General features: G+C 43.7%; 1 protein-coding gene across 1 annotated transcript in view; it reads right to left on the bottom strand.

Moving 5' to 3' along the window:
- Positions 1-752: 752 nt before the first annotated feature.
- The window catches only part of TMEM182 (transmembrane protein 182), a 41733-nt gene continuing 22598 nt past the window's right edge, over positions 753-19887 (bottom strand). Inside the window, exon 5 of the mRNA XM_063953424.1 lies at positions 753-2009. Coding sequence (XP_063809494.1) covers positions 1786-2009 — 224 coding nt within the window. The 3' untranslated portion in view covers positions 753-1785. The remainder of the gene's footprint in view (positions 2010-19887) is intronic.

The following is a 19887-nucleotide window of genomic DNA, read 5'->3' on the forward strand; positions in this document are numbered from 1 at the left end:
AAAGTAGGTAATGTTAGTGCAAAGTTGTTTGAGCAAGTGTGTATTGTTTCAGTAAATGTCTGTACATATTCAGTTTATAGATTTTTTTCTTTGTTATATAAATTGAAGCATACTGTACAGTTACCTTCTAAGATTCACATAATAAAAAGTGTAAGAACTCCTCACACCACTGACCACTTTGACTTCCAATTGTCATTCTCAGTCATGCTGTGGATTTGGTAGAAGCAGGTACATTAAGCAAGTTTATATTTTTGTCAAAGGCACATGAAGCTTTATATACTGTACTGTACATATGACCTTATTCAGGCTACAGTCAAGGTTAGAGTAAGGATGTTATTAGGGTTAAGGATAGGGCGTAAATTCATGGAAGAAAACTATGTTGACATGATTATCAACAATCTGTCAGTGTTGACAATGAGAATAGAGACATTTCAAATGTCGACATAACATCTATGTCAACATTTCCAATCTTGACAGTTTGTACCACAGCCAATGCAGTATGTGTGTGCCATATTTCATACAAGCACACACACATACACACATATGTCTGTCTGTCTATCTATCTATCTATCTATCTATCTATCTATCTATCTATTTTGTTGTTACTAACTGATGAGTTTTCATATATAGAACACAACAAGCCAATGCCGCTAAGCTATGTCCGTATGTTTAGTTAAAATACTTGTGTCCCTTTCATATCATGTGTTTTAAGAGTGAAATTCCCTGTATACAACTTCAAGAGTTACAAAAACTACTAATTAATCATTAATTTAATGAACAGAGAAATACATTTTGAACATATACATATTGTTATTTTTTAACTAGATGTTCCAAAAAATATCAATAAACATGCACTTATAAAGAGATAAACTATGACAGTAAAACCTGCAGAAGTACCACTGAATGTGTGAATCATGATTGCTGGCATTGAAACCAAATGAACAACTGCATTCTATTTCAAGAAATGAAGAGTACATTTATGTGACTGTTAGGATGAGAACAAGCAGCACATGAGCAGATGAAATTACAGCATCTGCTCTTCCTCTATAATCTATTAAACACGTTATAGAGTATAAAAAATATTAAGTAAAATATAACTCCCCCATATCACATACAGTAAATAACTGTTATAATCTTAACTGCATTCTATAATTGGCCTGTGTGTTCACCAGTACACTGTCTAGCACACATGATCCATAAGAATAATTGCAGCAATGGAATAAAATAAAAGTCTTAAACATAACATCAAGTTTCAGTTAGTAGCATTACATGATACAAATTATCAAGAAGTATCTAATCTCATTTACTTTTTTCATAGGTTGGTTGGTTGGTTGGTTGGTTGGTTGGTTGGTTGGTTGGTTGGTTGGTTGGTTGGTTGGTTGGTTATTTCTAATAAACAGTATACAAATAAGCTTTAAATTAAGTAATACAAGTAAAATGTTACGTTTTCAAATATTAGTGATTTAAAAAATATTAACTGTTTCTTCTGTAATATGCTCTTATTATCAACAATGTAGCAAGACATTTGTAATACAGTAGTTGTAAATGCAAAATATTTTGAAGTGATTACTTCAAATTAAATTAATGCAACTTCTATAGACACAAAAAATACATAAGTATAATACAGGCACACCTTAAACACAGTAATACAGTACCCATTGACAAATTCTCAGAAAATATACCAGGAAATGAAATACTATACATGAACATAGTTGGGTCCTTCATTATACAAAGTAGCAAACTTTTGGAAAAGCTGAAACTTTGTAGATGGCTGAGATGGCTTGGTTATTTTACGTGCTTCAGGATAGTGTGTCCAACTAACAGAAAGAGCATTCCTGCCAAAAGAGAGAAAAGTATTCCAAACGGCGCCAACATGAAGGACCAACCATAGCGAATATCCACAGCATAACCTGGGCAATCCTCTTGTCTCATGTCCTCATAACGTTTCACATCTGACACACTCTGTACCCAGATGACATGCATCACCACTACAAGCGTGAAAAGTATACCTGGAAAGAAGAAAATGATCCTTATTAGTTTAAACTCAGGATGAAAAAATATATACAAATATATCATGGTGGCACAACTGTGGCAGGTGGAATCAAATGCCAGTGACACGATTGTTGGGAAATGTTTTGGGAATTACATAAAGAGGGAGTGGGAGCAGGAAGCTGAGTGTACCCAAAGGATGTGCTGGGTGCCTTTAAAGGCAGCAGGGTTACCTTGCAGACACACAACTAGCTGGAGACAGTTACAACCAACCGTGGACCCTCAGTGGCAGCACCAGTTGTGTTGCACACCCCTAGTTATGGCCCTGGTAAGGATCAGATCACCCTTACCGTAACTGAGAATGGGCCTGGTGCAGAACTGCGTGCATGCAAATATGGTTAATGCAGAGTTGTACAAATTTAGGGGGTAATTTTGAGTTGATCGCAGCAGCAAGTTTGTTAGCAACTGGGCAAAACCATGTGCACTGCAGGGGGTGGCAGATATAACATGTGCAGAGAGAGTTAGATTTGGGTGGGTTATTTCATTTCTGTGCAGGGTAAATGCTGGCTGCTTTATTTTTACACTGCAATTTAGATTTCAGTTTGAACACACCCACCCAAATATAACTCTCTCTCCACATGTTATATATGTCCCCCCTGCAGTGCACATGGTTTTGCCCAATTGCTAACCAACTTGCTGCTGCGATCAACTCAGAATTAGGCCCTTAGTTTGCATTGAATTCACACTTACCACTGAAGGGGTATAACTTATACCCCTTCAGTGGTAAGTGTGAATTCAATGCAAACTAAGGGCCTAATTCTGAGTTGATATAACTGGGCTGAAATGGGGCATTTTCCAGCAAAGTTCAGTGAGGGCATGTTAAAGGAGCTGTGGGCATGCAAAGTTGCATAGAAGCATAAATATGCCTCTTTCCAGGCATATAATTTGCCCCAAGTATAGACTGGTGCAAATCCACACTGATAATGATGATGATGATGTATAACAAACCAAGTGTACGGATATGTGGAGGGTGCACCACTAGATGGGTACAAGTCTTCATAGGAGTAAACATATACATGGGGAATGCATAAGGTTGATTTACATACAACTCAGGCCCAGTGTTTTTCTGCAACAACTCAGGCTATAGTATAGTATGTTAACATACTGATTTGTTAGGTAAAAACTTAATAAAAATTAAAGTAGCAAAATAAGGAAAAAAAATCTAAAGATTTAAGTGAAAAAATAATAATGCAAAACGAAAACATTTTTATACACTAAAATGATACCTAAACCTACTTAAAGTGCACAATTTTGTTATTGGAAATGATGAATTGTTGCAAATTAAAGTAAAAGTTACAGAAAACAGACATTATAAAAAATGTTGTCTTTTTATTTCACTCATTGTTTCAATAAAAATATATTTTAAAAAAAATTGTCCTTTTTATTTTGCAGCCTAATGTCCATAACCCTAATGGGCCCTACACACTCAATGACCCGACGCCGAGCTGCCCGACGGCCGATACGGCAGACAGGCAACTCAGCGGTCGGGGGGAGGTGACAGGGGAGTGAAGTTTCTTCAGCTCCATAGTTTGTCCATATTGGCTTGCATGCATAAGCGACCCGGCACCAACTATGAATGAGCGCGGGGCCGCGCATCATTCATCATTGGTGCCTACATACTGAACGATAGGAACGAGTTCTTGTTCATTAATGAATGAGAACGTTCATATTGTTCAGTTACATCGCCTAATGTGTAGGGCCAATAAAAGGCATTTCTTTGATTATAATACAAATTCCCAAGTGCGCTAAGATGGAATGTATTTACACACTTCTTCAGGCGATAATTTCGTCAGAATGTAGACTGGAGGATGTTTAAAACTGGGTACCTGTAACCGACACCCCTCACCAAAAATAGTCACCCAAACAAGAGGCCAATCGGCCAATTAGTAAAAGATTATTTTAATACCATGTAATTGAACATATAAGTTTTTACACAGTTCACAATATAAAATTATATGAATAAAATACAACCAAAAGAATACACAGCCAACAAGTTTGCGAGATGGATCCTAGATACCCCTCACCTTTTTCAAGGTGCGAGCTCGACAGGGAGTATCTTCACAAACTAGATTGTGATCCTTTGATTGACAAACCCAACGCGTTTCGTCTTATCGACTTCATCAGGGGCAACGAGTATAGAAAGAGGACTAATTTGCTCTCGATGGATTTGTATAAATAATCCTATCCTCAAAAAAGGATTATTCGAAATATGTCGGGACTCAATAAGTGGAGCTCTTATATTCGGACTCTTAATGGAAGCATAGCCAATTAAGTGCTGATGTTTTATGGACTGCCTTAAAGATAGTTTTGGCGTAAAATCTTTGTCAGACCGCCTATAGGAATTATTGATTCTAGCCTCTTAGGAGTGCTGACAACCGTATATCGGCATTTTAATAAACTACCTAAAAAATGGTATCCACCTTTAAGAACCGGAACTACTTCTAATTCAAATATTGACCTTCATACAGTAGAAAACTCCAGAATTAAATGGCTGGTTTGACAATCTCAAAAAGGTATAAATGATGTGGCTTCCTCAATAGGTCTCACAGAATGGATCCTGGGAAAGCCTTAGCAGCATGTGGAAGTCACAGAGTCACTCTGTGACTTCCACATGCTGCTAAGGCTTTCCCAGGATCCATTCTGTGAGACCTATTGAGGAAGCCACATCATTTATACCTTTTTGAGATTGTCAAACCAGCCATTTAATTCTGGAGTTTTCTACTGTATGAAGGTCAATATTTGAATTAGAAGTAGTTCCGGTTCTTAAAGGTGGATACCATTTTTTAGGTAGTTTATTAAAATGCCGATATACGGTTGTCAGCACTCCTAAGAGGCTAGAATCAATAATTCCTATAGGCGGTCTGACAAAGATTTTACGCCAAAACTATCTTTAAGGCAGTCCATAAAACATCAGCACTTAATTGGCTATGCTTCCATTAAGAGTCCGAATATAAGAGCTCCACTTATTGAGTCCCGACATATTTCGAATAATCCTTTTTTGAGGATAGGATTATTTATACAAATCCATCGAGAGCAAATTAGTCCTCTTTCTATACTCGTTGCCCCTGATGAAGTCGATAAGACGAAACGCGTTGGGTTTGTCAATCAAAGGATCACAATCTAGTTTGTGAAGATACTCCCTGTCGAGCTCGCACCTTGCAAAAGGTGAGGGGTATCTAGGATCCATCTCGCAAACTTGTTGGCTGTGTATTCTTTTGGTTGTATTTTATTCATATAATTTTATATTGTGAACTGTGTAAAAACTTATATGTTCAATTACATGGTATTAAAATAATCTTTTACTAATTGGCCGATTGGCCTCTTGTTTGGGTGACTATTTTTGGTGAGGGGTGTCGGTTACAGGTACCCAGTTTTAAACATCCTCCAGTCTACATTCTGACGAAATTATCGCCTGAAGAAGTGTGTAAATACATTCCATCTTAGCGCACTTGGGAATTTGTATTTTATTCTGTATGTTTTGAGGTCTTCCAACAAAGATCTCTCCCGAAGTGCTGCTCCTAGGTTGGCGCGAGATAAAGATACTATTGTGTTTTGTATTTCTTTGATTATGTTTAAAATGGAAGCAGTATTTGTTCACACAAAAACATTCTAAAATAAGTTTGAGTAACAGAAAAGAACAGTTATTTATGGAAAAAACGATGAAATGTGAAGATGTAGAATATAGTGGGTATTCCAGGGATTGAAACCCTCAGTCGTACAAGAATTAAAGGTAAACAAAATAACTTCAAATGTAATTGTATTAAAGGTGTTATTATTTCTACAATGTGTTGCACAGACAGTTTTTTTCCAGTTCTGTACAATATAATGCTGGCCATACACGGTCACATAAAATGCCTGTCAGGTATTTTATCTGACCCTGCCAATATCCGGGAGATGCACTGTGAGATATCTCACAGTGTATGTCACGTGATATTGGCACTCTGCCCCCCGGGGTGGAGACATTTCCCTGTTCTTTCCCATGTGAAAGAACAGGGAAATGTCCATCAGTCGGCCATGGTAGGGAATACACTGCCTGATGCGGCTGTCTGGACCCTTTAAAATATTGCATCGGCCACATACTGTACATGCTGCAATTATCTGGCCGATCCGCCGAAATCGGGCAGATCGGCCAGATAATTGTAGTGTGCATGCCCAGTATTAGAAAAATTATTTGTTGGCTCTGAATCCCTGAAATATGTAGAATGTCAAACATTACTGAATGTGCTATAAATGACTGTTTAAAATTACAGGTAGTATTTTTCACTATAAAACTTTTTGCAGATTGGTAACTATAGTTCCCCCCTAAAAAAATATCTAGCATTTTGTTTTAAGAGAAAAGTTTTTTATTACTTTCTGTTTTAAGGTTACATAAGCAGAAGGTACAATACAAATTGTAAGCACAATACCCACATAAATCTAGCATTTTAGATATTTTAGAGTAGCATACTGCTGGCAGCCCCCCAAAAAATAAAAATTTACTTACCGATAATTCTATTTCTCGTAGTCCGTAGTGGATGCTGGGAACTCCGTAAGAACCATGGGGAATAGCGGCTCCGCAGGAGACTGGGCACAAAAGTAAAGCTTTAGGACTACCTGGTGTGCACTGGCTCCTCCCCCTATGACCCTCCTCCAAGCCTCAGTTAGGATACTGTGCCCGGACGAGCGTACACAATAAGGAAGGATTTATGAATCCCGGGTAAGACTCATACCAGCCACACCAATCACACCGTACAACCTGTGATCTGAACCCAGTTAACAGCATGATAACAGAGGAGCCTCTGGATAGATGGCTCACAACAACAATAACCCGATTTAGTTAACAATAACTATGTACAAGTATTGCAGACAATCCGCACTTGGGATGGGCGCCCAGCATCCACTACGGACTACGAGAAATAGAATTATCGGTAAGTAAATTCTTATTTTCTCTGACGTCCTAGTGGATGCTGGGAACTCCGTAAGGACCATGGGGATTATACCAAAGCTCCCAAACGGGCGGGAGAGTGCGGATGACTCTGCAGCACCGAATGAGAGAACTCCATGTCCTCCTCAGCCAGGGTATCAAATTTGTAGAATTTTGCAAACGTGTTTGCCCCTGACCAAGTAGCTGCTCGGCAAAGTTGTAAAGCCGAGACCCCTCGGGCAGCCGCCCAAGATGAGCCCACCTTCCTTGTGGAATGGGCTTTTACAGATTTTGGCTGTGGCAGGCCTGCCACAGAATGTGCAAGCTGAATTGTATTACAAATCCAACGAGCAATAGTCTGCTTAGAAGCAGGAGCACCCAACTTGTTGGGTGCATACAGGATAAACAGCGAGTCAGATTTTCTGACTCCAGCCGTCCTGGAAACATATATTTTCAGGGCCCTGACTATGTCCAACAACTTGGAGTCCTCCAAGTCACTAGTAGCCGCAGGTACCACAATAGGTTGGTTCAGATGAAACGCTGAAACCACCTTAGGGAGAAAATGAGGACGAGTCCTCAATTCCGCCCTGTCTGAATGGAAGATCAGATAAGGGCTTTTACAGGATAAAGCCGCCCATTCTGACACGCGCCTGGCCGAGGCCAGGGCCAACAGCATGACCACTTTCCATGTGAGATATTTTAACTCCACAGATTCAAGTGGTTCAAACCATTGTGACTTTAGGAACCCCAAAACTACATTGAGATCCCAAGGTGCCACTGGAGGCACAAAAAGGAGGCTGTATATGCAGTACCCCTTTTACAAACGTCTGAACTTCAGGAACTGAAGCTAGTTCTTTCTGGAAGAAAATTGACAGGGCCGAAATTTGAACCTTAATGGACCCCAATTTTAGGCCCATAGACACTCCTGTTTGCAGGAAATGCAGGAATCGACCTAGTTGAAATTCCTCCATCGGGGCCTTACTGGCCTCGCACCACGCAACATATTTTCGCCAAATGCGGTGATAATGCTTTGCGGTTACATCCTTCCTGGCTTTGATCAGGGTAGGGATGACTTCATCCGGAATGCCTTTTTCCTTCAGGATCCGGCGTTCAACCGCCCTGCCGTCAAACGCAGCCGCGGTAAGTCTTGGAATAGACAGGGTCCTTGATGGAGCAGGTCCCTTCTTAGAAGTAGAGGCCACGGGTCCTCCGTGAGCATCTCTTGAAGTTCCGGGTACCAAGTCCTTCTTGGCCAATCCGGAGCCACGAGTATAGTTCTTACTCCCCTCCGTCTTATAATTCTCAGTACTTTTGGTAAGAGAGGAAGAGGAGGGAACACATACACTGACTGGTACACCCACGGTGTTACCAGAGCGTCCACAGCTATTGCCTGAGGGTCCCTTGACCTGGCGCAATACCTGTCCAATTTTTTGTTTAGGCGGGACGCCATCATGTCCACCTTTGGTTTTTCCCAACGGTTTACAATCATGTGGAAGACTTCTGCTGAGGAAGTCTGTTTCCCAGTTGTTCACTCCCGGAATGAACACTGCTGACAATGCTATCACATGATTTTCCGCCCAGCGAAAAATCCTTGCAGCTTCTGCCATTGCCCTCTTGCTTCTTGTGCCGCCCTGTCTGTCTACGTGGGCAACTGCCGTGATGTTGTTCGACTGGATCAGCACCGGCTGACCTTAAAGCAGAGGTCTTGCTTGGCTTAGGGCATTGTAAATGGCCCTTAGCTCCAAGATATTTATGTGAAGTGATGTCTCCAGGCTTGACCACAAGCCCTGGAAATTTCTTCCCTGTGTGACTGCTCCCCAGCCTCGCAGGCTGGCATCCGTGGTCACCAGGACCCAGTCCTGAATGCCGAATCTGCGCCCTCTAGAAGATGAGCACTCTGCAACCACCACAGAAGAGACACCCTTGTCTTTGGTGACAGGGTTATCCGCTGATGCATCTGAAGATGCGATCCGGACCATTTTTCCAGCAGGTCCCACTGGAAAGTTCTTGCGTGGAATCTGACGAATGGAATTGCTTCGTAGGAAGCCACCATTATTTCCCAGGACCCTTGTGCACTGATGCACTGACACTTGGCCTGGTTTTAGGAGGTTTCTGACTAGTTCGGATAACTCCCTGGCTTTCTCCTCCTGGAGAAACACCTTTTTCTGGACTGTGTCCAGGATCATCCTTAGGAATAGAAGACGTGTCGTCGGGATCAGCTGCGATTTTGGAATATTAAGAATCCAACCGTGCTGCCGCAACACTACTTGAGATAGTGCTACCCCGACTACCAACTGTTCCCTGGATCTTGCCCTTATCCGGAGATCGTCCAAGTAAGGGATAATTAAAACTCCCTTCCTTCGAAGGAGTATCATCATTTCGGCCATTACTTTGGTAAAGACCCGGGGTGCCGTGGACAAACCAAACGGCAGCGTCTGAAACTGATAGTGACAGTTCTGTACCACAAACCTGAGGTACCCTTGGTGAGAAGGGTAAATTGGGACATGGAGATAAGCATCCTTGATGTCCAGAGACACCATATAATCCCCTTCTTCCAGGTTTGCAATCACCGCTCTGAGTGACTCCATCTTGAATTTGAACCTTTGTATGTAAGTGTTCAAGGATTTCAGATTTAAATTAGGTCTCACCGAGCCGCCCGGCTTCGGTACCACAAACAGCGTGGAATAATACCCCTTTCCCTGTTGTAGGAGGGGTACCTTGATTATCACCTGCTGGGAATACAGCTTGTGAATGGCTTCCCATACCGCCTCCCTGTCGGAGGGAGACGTCGGTAAAGCAGACTTTAGGAAACGGCGAAGGGGAGACGTCTCGAATTCCAATTTGTACCCTTGAGATACCACCTGGAGGATCCAGGGGTCCACCTGTGAGTGAGCCCACTGCACGCTGAAATTTTTGAGACGGGCCCCCACCGTGCCTGAGTCCGCTTGTAAAGCCCCAGCGTCATGCTGAGGACTTGGCAGAAAACGGGAGAGGGCTTCTGTTCCTGGGAACTGGCTGTTTGCTGCAGCCTTTTTCCTCTCCCTCTGCCACGGGGCAGAAATGAGGAGCCTTTTGCCCGCTTGCCCTTATGGGGCCCAAAGGACTGCGCCTGATAATACAGCGTATTCTTATGTTGAGAGGCTACCTGGGGTAAAAATGTGGATTTCCCAGCCGTTGCCGTGGCCACCAGGTCTGTTAGACCTACCCCAAATAACTCCTCCCCTTTATAAGGCAATACTTCCATATGCCTTTTGGAATCAGCATCACCTGACCACTGCCTCGTCCATAACCCTCTTCTGGCAGAAATGGACAGCGCACTTACTCTTGATGCCAGTCGGCAAAATATCCCTCTGTGCATCACGCATATATAGAAATGCATCTTTTAAATGCTCTATAGTCAGTAATATACTGTCCCTATCTAGGGTATCAATATTGTCAGTCAGGGAATCCGACCAAGCCACCCCAGCACTGCACATCCAGGCTGAGGCGATTGCTGGTCGCAGTATCAAACCCGTGTGAGTGTATATACATTTTACTGCTATCTGTCAGCAGGTTCCTTAAGGGCGGCCGTAGCCGGGGACGTTAGTGCCACCTGTTTAGACAAGCGTGTGAGCGCTTTATTCACCCTAGGGGGTGTTTCCCAACGTGCCCTATCCTCTGGCGGGAAGGGGTATGATGCTAACAACTTTTTAGGAATTAACAGTTTTTATCGGGGGAAACCCACGCATCAACACACACTTCATTTAATTCCTCAGATGCAGGAAAAACTACAGGCAGTTTTTTCTCACCCAACATAATACCCTTTTTAGTGGTACTGGTATTATCAGAAATGTGTAAAAACATTTTCCATAGCCTCAATCATGTAACGTGTGGCCCTACTGGAAGTCACATTCGTCTCTTAATCGTCGACACTGGAGTTAGTATCCGTGTCGGCGTCTGTATCTGCCTTCTGCGGTAACGGGCGTTTTAGAGCCCCTGATGGCTTTTGAGACCCCTGGACAGGCACAGGCTGAGTCGCCGGCTGTCTCATGTCATCAGTCTTTTGTAAAGAGCTGACACTGTCACATATTCCTTCCATAAGCTCATCCACTCAGGTGTCGACTCCCTAGGGGGTGACATCTCTAAAATGGTGCATGGCCTACATCACAAAACTTACCCGGAAAGGCTAAAAGATCTTAACATGTATAGTTTGGAGGAGAGAAGGGAAAGGGGAGACATGATAGAAACTTTCAAATATATAAAGGGTCTTAACAAAGTTCAGGAGGGAAACATTCTTCAAAGGAAAAGAAGTATTAGAACTCGAGGGCATACATTGAGACTGGAGGGGGGGAGGTTCAGGGGAAATTTAAGGAAAAATTACTTCACAGAAAGGGTAGTGGATAAGTGGAATAGCCTCCCATCAGAGGTGGTAGAGGCTAAGACTGTAGGGCAATTTAAACATGCTTGGGACAGGCATATGAATATCCTTACAAAGAATCAAGATTAAAAAAGGGTTTAGATTGCCTAAAGGATAAAATAAAAAAGGGGCAGACTAGATGGGCCAAGTGGTTCTTATCTGCCGTCAAATTCTATGTTTCTATCTCTGTTACAGGCAATTTCTCCGCCTCCACATCATTTTCCTCCTCATACATGTCGACACAACGTACCGACACACAGCACACACACAGGGAATGCTCTGATAGAGGACAGGACCCCACTAGCCCTTTGGGGAGACAGAGGGAGAGTATGCCAGCACACACCAGAGCGCTATATATATATATACAGGGATAACCTTATATAAGTGTTTTTCCCCTTATAGCTGCTGTATTGTTATACTGCACCTAATTAGTGCCCCCCTCTCTTTTTTAACCCCTTTCTGTAGTGTAGTAACTGCAGGGGAGAGCCAGGGAGCTTCCCTCCAACGGAGCTGTGAGAGAAAATGGCGCCAGTGTGCTGAGGAGATAGGCTCCGCCCCCTTCTCGGCGGCCTTTTCTCCCGTTTTTCTGTGGAATCTGGCAGGGGTTAAAATTCATCCATATAGCCCTGGGGGCTATATGTGATGTATTTTCGCCAGCCAAGGTGTTTTTATTGCTGCTCAGGGCGCCCCCATCTAGCGCCCTGCACCCTCAGTGACCGAAGTGTGAAGTGTGCTGAGGAGCAATGGCGCACAGCTGCAGTGCTGTGCGCTACCTTGGTGAAGACAGGATGTCTTCTGCCGCCGATTTTCCGGACCTCTTCTTGCTTCTGGCTCTGTAAGGGGGCCGGCGGCGCAGCTCTGGGACCGGACTCCGAGGCTGGGCCTGTGTTCGGTCCCTCTGGAGCTAATGGTGTCCAGTAGCCTAAGAAGCCCAATCCACTCTGCACGCAGGTGAGTTCGCTTCTTCTCCCCTTAGTCCCTCGATGCAGTGAGCCTGTTGCCAGCAGGTCTCACTGAAAATAAAAAACCTAAAACTAAACTTTCACTAAGAAGCTCAGGAGAGCCCCTAGTGTGCACCCTTCTCGGCCGGGCACAAAAATCTAACTGAGGCTTGGAGGAGGGTCATAGGGGGAGGAGCCAGTGCACACCAGGTAGTCCTAAAGCTTTACTTTTGTGCCCAGTCTCCTGCGGAGCCGCTATTCCCCATGGTCCTTACGGAGTTCCCAGCATCCACTAGGACGTCAGAGAAAAAACAATATAAGGGTATCTAAAGTTGCTTCTTGCAGACAAAATGTGTATCCAATAAATATATGTTGTACGTTAATATGAGTATGTCAGTCAACAGCCCTTTGATGCAATATTCTTGCAGTTTATCATCACTATTAATTAAAATTGATATTTAGAAGAAAGCAATCAACTGTACTTTTTGAACATGCATTACAGAGGAAGTATAAAATATTTGCATGGGGGTTGAAATCTTTAATTAGAATGGCTTTTAAGTAAATTTCTTTTCCTATGAATTAGTGAATTTCTTTTTGAAAGACATCACTAACTGCAAAATGTTTTCTTCCTGTCACACCAGAGCTTGTAGGAATGTGTCTAATGAGCTAAGACCCCAAAAAGATGTTGACATTTGATTAAAAAGACCTAAGATGTAAACAGATAATTCATTAATGATCTTTCATGAAATGTTAAAGACTTTAATAAAGTAATGAGAGTGAACTTTAAGTCCTCCGTTTTAAAATCAATGTGTCACTTTCTGCTCTGTTTAGTGTTAAGGCATATTATATTTATATTTTATGAGCATCTAATGTACATGGTGACACTGGCAAAGTTAGGAAGAATTCTAGAAAACCATTTATGTTAAATTTCAAATTTTAAAAATACATTACAAAATCTAAAGGTAGAATAAAAAAAATCAGTGAGCAATTATTAGACATTTTCTAATTTAGTGAAGTGCACCGGACATTTTTCGGGTTTTGTGTTTTGGTTTTGGATTCGGTTCCACGGCCGTGTTTTTGATTCGGACGCGTTTTGGCAAAACCTCCCTGAAATTTTTTTGTCGGATTCGGGTGTGTTTTGGATTCGGGTGTTTTTTACAAAAACCCCTCAAAACCCCCCATAGTATTATTAACCTCAATAACCATAATTTCCACTCATTTTCAGTCGATTCTGAACACCTCACACCTCACAATATTATTTTTAGTCCTAAAATTTGCACCGAGGTCGCTGGATGACTAAGCTAAGTGACCCAAGTGGCCGACACAAACACCTGGCCCATCTAGGAGTGGCACTGCAGTGTCAGACAGGATGGCACTTCAAAAAAATAGTCCCCAAACAGCACATGATGAAAAGAAAAAAAGAGGTGCACCAAGGTCGCTGGATGGCTAAGCTAAGCGACACAAGTGGCCGACACAAACACCTGGCCCATCTAGGAGTGGCACTGCAGTGTCAGGCAGGATGGCACTTCAAAAAAATAGTCCCCAAACAGCACATGATGCAAAGAAAAATGAAAGAAAAAAGAGGTGCAAGATGGAATTGTCCTTGGGCCCTCCCACCCACCCTTATGTTGTATAAACAGGACATGCACACTTTAACAAACCCATCATTTCAGCGACAGGGTCTGCCACACAACTGTGACTGAAATGACTGGTTGGTTAGGGCCCCCACCAAAAAAGAAGCAATCAATCTCTCCTTGCACAAACTGGCTCTACAGAGGCAAGATGTCCACCTCCTCCTCATCGTCCGATTCCTCACCCCTTTCACTGTGTACATCCCCCTCCTCACAGATTATTCATTCGTCCCCACTGGAATCCACATCTCAGGTCCCTGTGTACTTTTTGGAGGCAATTGCTGGTGAATGTCTCCACGGAGGAATTGATTATAATTCATTTTGATGAACATCATCTTCTCCACATTTTCTGGAAGTAACCTTGTACGCCGATTGCTGACAAGGTGAGCGGCTGCACTAAACACTCTTTCGGAGTACACACTGGAGGGTGGGAAACTTAGGTAAAATAAAGCCAGTTTCTGCAAGGGCCTCCAAATTGCCTCTTTTTCCTGCCAGTATACGTACGGACTGTCTGACGTGCCTACTTGGATGCTGTCACTCATATTATCCTCCACCGTTCTTTCAATGGTGAGAGAATCATATGCAGTGACAGTAGATGACATGTCAGTAATCGTTGGCAGGTCCTTCAGTCCGGACCAGATGTCAGCACTCGCTCCAGACTGCCCTGCATCACCGCCAGCGGGTGGGCTCGGAATTCTTAGCCTTTTCCTCGCTCCCCCAGTTGCGGGAGAATGTGAAGGAGGAGCTGTTGACGGGTCACGTTCCGCTTGACTTGACAATTTTCTTACCAGCAGGTCTTTGAACCTCTGCAGACTTGTGTCTGCCGGAAAGAGAGATCCAACGTAGGTTTTAAATCTAGGATCGAGCACGGTGGCCAAAATGTAGTGCTCTGATTTCAACAGACTGACCACCCGTGAATCCTGGTTAAGCGAATTAAGGGCTCCATCCACAAGTCCCACATGCCTAGCGGAATCGCTCTGTTTTAGCTCCTCCTTCAATGTCTCCAGCTTCTTCTGCAAAAGCCTGATGAGGGGAATGACCTGACTCAGGCTGGCAGTGTCTGAACTGACTTCACGTGTGGCAAGTTCAAAGGGTTGCAGAACCTTGCACAACGTTGAAATCATTCTCCACTGCGCTTGAGTCAGGTGCATTCCCCCTCCTTTGCCTATATCGTAGGCAGATGTATAGGCTTGAATGGCCTTTTGCTGCTCCTCCATCCTCTGAAGCATATAGAGGGTTGAATTCCACCTCGTTACCAGCTCTTGCTTCAGATGATGGCAGGGCAGGTTCAGGACTGTTTGCTGGTGCTCCAGTCTTCGGCACGTGGTTGCATGAATGCCGAAAGTGGCCCGCAATTCTTCGGGCCACCGACAGCATCTCTTGCACGCCCCTGTCGTTTTTTAAATAATTCTGCACCACCAAATTCATTGTATGTGCAAAACATGGGACGTGCTGGAATTTGCCCAGATGTAATGCACGCACAATATTGCTGGCGTTGTCCGATGTCACAAATCCCCAGGAGAGTCCATTTGGGGTAAGCCATTCTGCGATGATGTTCCTCAGTTTCTGTAAGAGGTTGTCAGCTGTGTGCCTCTTCTGGAAAGCGGTGATACAAAGCGTAGCCTGCCTAGGAACGAGTTGGCGTTTGCGAGATGCTGCTACTGGTGCCGCCGCTGCTGTTCTTGCTGCGGGAGGCAATACATCTACCCAGTGGGCTGTCACAGTCATATAGTCCTGAGTCTGCCCTGCTCCACTTGTCCACATGTCCGTGGTTAAGTGGACATTGGGTACAACTGCATTTTTTAGGACACTGGAGACTCTTTTTCTGAGGTCTGTGTACATTTTCGGTATCGCCTGCCTAGAGAAATGGAACCTAGATGGTATTTGGTACCAGGGACACAGTACCTCAATCAAGTCTGTAGTTGCCTGTGAATTAACGGTGGATAACAGTAACCCGTTTCTCACCGCCCAGGCTGCCAAGGCCTAAGTTATCCGCTTTGCAGCAGGATGACTGCTGTGATATTTCATCTTCCTCACAAAGGACTGTTGGACAGTTAATTGCTTACTGGAAGTAGTACAAGTGGTCTTCCGACTTCCCTCTCTGGGATGACGATCGACTCCCAGCAGCAACAACAGCAGCGCCAGCAGCAGGAGGCGTTACACTCAAGGATGCATCGGAGGAATCCCAGGCAGGAGAGGACTCGTCAGACTTGACAGTGACATGGCCTGCAGGACTATTGGCTTTCCTGTAAGGAGGAAATTGACACTGAGGGAGTTGGTGGTGTGGTTTGCAGGAGCTTGGTTACAAGAGGAAGGGATTTAGTGGTCAGTGGACTGCTTCCGCTGTCATTCAAAGTTTTTGAACTTGTCACTGACTTATGATGAATGCGCAGCAGGTGACGTATAAGGGAGGATGCTCCGAGGTGGTTAACGTCCTTACCCCTACTTATTACAGCTTGACAAAGGCATTTGTGTTAAAATAATTCCACACCGAAGAGGTGAATTTTTTTGTATTTTGACCAGGCATGTCAATGGCCATATTCGTCCCACGGACAACAGGTGTCTCCCCGGGTGCCTGACTTAAACAAACCACCTCACCATCAGAATCCTCCTTGTCAATTTCCTCCCCAGCGCCAGCAACACCCATATCCTCATCCTGGTGTACTTCAACAGTGACATCTTCAATTTGACTATCAGGAACTGGACTGCGGGTGCTCCTTCCAGCACTTGCAGGGGGCGTGCAAATGGTGGAAGGTGCCACCTCTTCCCGTCCAGTGTTGGGAAGGTCAGGCATCGCACCCGACACAATTGGACTCTCCTAGGGGATTTGTGATTTAGAAGAACGCACAGTTCTTTGCTGTGCTTTTGCCAGCTTAAGTCTTTTCATTTTTCTAGCGAGAGGATGAGTGCTTCCATCCTCATGTGAAGCTGAACCACTAGCCATGAACATAGGCCAGGGCCTCAACCGTTCCATGCCATTCCGTGTCGTAAATGGCACATTGGCAAGTTTACGCTTCTCCTCAGACGCTATTAATTTTGATTTTTGGGTCATTTTACTGAACTTTTGTGTTTTGGATTTTACATGCTCTCTACTATGACATTGGGCATCGGCCTTGGCAGACGACGTTGATGGCATTTCATCGTCTCGGCCATGACTAGTGGCAGCAGCTTCAGCACGAGGTGGAAGTGGATCTTGATCTTTCCCTGTTTTACATTCCACATTTTTGTTCTCCATTTTTTAATGTGTGGAATTATATGCCAGTATCAATAGCAATGGCCTACTACTATATATACTGCGCACAACTGAAATGCACCACAGGTATGGATGGATAGTATACTTGACGACACAGAGGTAGGTAGAGCAGTGGCCTACTGTACCGTACTGCTATATATTATATACTGGTGGTCAGCAAACTGTGCAAAACTGAAATGCACCACAGGTATGGATGGATAGTATACTTGACGACACAGAGGTAGGTAGAGCAGTGGCCTACTGTACCGTACTGCTATATATTATATACTGGTGTTCAGCAAACTGTGCAAAACTGAAATGCACCACAGGTATGGATGGATAGTATACTTGACGACACAGAGGTAGGTAGAGCAGTGGCCTACTGTACCGTACTGCTATATATTATATACTGGTGGTCAGCAAACTGTGCAAAACTGAAATGCACCACAGGTATGGATGGATAGTATACTTGACGACACAGAGGTAGGTAGAGCAGTGGCCTTCTGTACCGTACTCCTATATATTATATACTGGTGGTCAGCAAAATTATGCACTGTACTCCTACTATATACTACAATGCAGCACAGATATGGAGCATTTTTCAGGCAGAGAACGTATAATACTGGTGGTCACTGGTCAGCAAAACTCTGCACTGTACTCCTATATAATACTGCTGGTCCCCAGTCCCCACAATAAAGCAGTGTGAGCACAGATATATGCAGCACACTGAGCACAGATATGGAGCGTTTTTATGGCAGAGAACGTATAATACTGGTGGTCACTGGTCAGCAAAACTCTGCACTGTACTCCTCCTATAATACTGCTGGTCCCCAGTCCCCACAATAAAGCAGTGTGAGCACAGATATATGCAGCACACTGAGCACAGATATGGAGCGTTTTTCAGGCAGAGAACGTATAATACTGGTGGTCACTGGTCAGCAAAACTCTGCACTGTACTCCTCCTATAATACTGCTGGTCCCCAGAATAAAGATATTTGCACTGCAGCCCCCTGAAACAAAGTGAGAGGACGCCAGCCACGTCCTCTCACTATCATTTCCAATGCACGAGTGAAAAATGGCAGCGACGCGCGGCTCCTTATATAGAATCCGAATCTCGCGAGAATCCGACAGCGGGATGATGACGTTCGGGCGCGCTTGGGTTAACCGAGCAAGGCGGGAGGATCCAAGTCTGCCTCGGACCCGTGTAAAAAGGGTGAAGTTCGGGGGGGTTCGGATTCCGAGGAACCGAACCCGCTCATCACTAAAATATATTTGAATATGTGTATTGTATTGTTTCCTCACCTTTCCAGGGTCAGACTGGCCCACAAGGGTACCAGGGAAACCACCGGTAGGCCCCACTGCCTGAGTGCGCACTCCTTCCTCTAGGGATCAGGTTCCAGACTGTTGACTTGTATTATACATGGTAGATATGTCGCATTACACTGCACTAGTCTATTGTGTATTTCAAGCCTCTGTGGAGGCTGACCACGCCCCTTTTGTAGGCTGGCCACACCCTTAAGTATGGACCCCTATCACTGCATTCCCCCGGTGGGCCCTTCATACCCCAGTCCGACACTGCACCTATCACATTACTTGTATAAGCTAATGACTCTGAGTTCATTGGAAACTGACTTTGGTTTAATTTTCACTAGTAAATATTAGTGCTGTTGTCTAGGTAGAATAAACGATGGTGAAAACTGTGATTTTATGTTGTCTTTGATATGTCAACTGCTATACATTGTGTCTATGCGATTTAATTCAATCTCATTATAGTTTGCTCTTTTAACCTATAATTCCCCCCTCCCCAGCAATCTTTAACCACGTGTCTGGCATGACCTTATAACAAAATAGGATGCCTACCAGTCTCAGCTCACCATGCCTCCCCCAGTATCTCCTCACCAGCAGTGGTACTTGCAGATGAGCAGTGATAGGGGCAGGGCAGGGTGACTCCCATTAGGCCCCAACCCCTTTGTGGTATAAAACTATGAATCATGGGTCTATTTAAAGGGAGCGGTCCAAAGTCAAGTGATCCCATCATATTGGACCTGCCCCCTCTTTCTGAATCTGCAGTTTGTGGCACCTCCCATCCCACCAATTTTACTGGGAAGTGGGATCCGGGGGACTTTCGGACATCTTGTGAGAGTACTGCAAGCTGTTCTTTACAGACCTGCAGGAAGTACAATATATGTAAGGGGCTAATGTTACATAGTTAAAAAAAAAAAGGAAGACTTGACTATGTTTTATATATACAGTATATATATATAATTATATATACATCCTAACTTCCTCCTCCGGACTCGGAAGTTTACTGCGTTCCAGCGTGCGTTCCACGCTGAGTTTATGGATATTTCTTCCTCGATTATCTATATCCATTATTAAAAGTTTTTAATTGATTTATAAATCAATGTAAACCTTGTTAAGATTATTCCTTTATATATACAATACATTTTAGTAATCACCTTGGAACCTATTCACTACCTTTGACAGGAAGTGAGGTCATCACTAGCCTGGCCGTTTGTAGACCCTCATACTGTTCACAGGTATAAATAAGGCTACTCTTCACTACTGACCCTATCCCCATGATGAAGTCATACTGCTGACGAAACGCATTGGGACTACTGCACCTGAGACCTCCTTATGGACAGATAAGCTTTTTAACTTAAACATTCCTGTACGTTTGCATTTTTACCAGTATTGGATTTTCATGGAAAACAGGATGTATCCGATTGCATATA

The sequence above is a fragment of the Pseudophryne corroboree genome, chromosome 2 (assembly GCF_028390025.1).
Source record: "Pseudophryne corroboree isolate aPseCor3 chromosome 2, aPseCor3.hap2, whole genome shotgun sequence".
In the NCBI taxonomy this organism is placed as follows: Eukaryota; Metazoa; Chordata; class Amphibia; order Anura; family Myobatrachidae; genus Pseudophryne; species Pseudophryne corroboree.